The following is a 277-nucleotide window of genomic DNA, read 5'->3' as shown; positions in this document are numbered from 1 at the left end:
GCTGCGGCTCCCCCAGGGTGGGGTGGGTCGGGGTGTGTGGGTTCAGGCCCACGTGGGGCTCTGGGTGCCAGCCGTTGCCCTGTGCCCCCCAGGCCCTTCAGCAGAAGAACGTGGAGTGTGCCCGTGTCTATGCCGAGAACGCCATCCGCAAGAAGAACGAGGGGCTGAACTGGCTCCGCATGGCCTCCCGCGTGGACGCCGTGGCCTCCAAGGTCCAGACGGCCGTGACCATGAAGGGGGTGAGAGCCTGGGCTAAATCCTTCACAGAGGGAGGGGC

The 277-nt window shown here is 67.5% G+C and overlaps 1 protein-coding gene across 1 annotated transcript in view; it reads left to right on the top strand.

Annotated features, from left to right (window-relative positions):
• Positions 1–277, top strand: part of CHMP1A (charged multivesicular body protein 1A) — a gene marked incomplete at its 5' end in the record, with an annotated part of 3,744 nt that overhangs the window by 993 nt on the left and 2,474 nt on the right. Inside the window, one exon of the mRNA XM_008936701.1 lies at positions 93–239. Coding sequence (XP_008934949.1) covers positions 93–239 — 147 coding nt within the window. The remainder of the gene's footprint in view (positions 1–92; positions 240–277) is intronic.

This window comes from Merops nubicus, unplaced genomic scaffold, assembly GCF_000691845.1.
Source record: "Merops nubicus isolate BGI_N331 unplaced genomic scaffold, ASM69184v1 scaffold33203, whole genome shotgun sequence".
Classification (NCBI taxonomy): domain Eukaryota; kingdom Metazoa; phylum Chordata; class Aves; order Coraciiformes; family Meropidae; genus Merops; species Merops nubicus.
The sequence above is the reverse complement of the archived record's forward strand: the minus strand, read 5'-3'. Positions and strand labels throughout refer to the sequence as shown.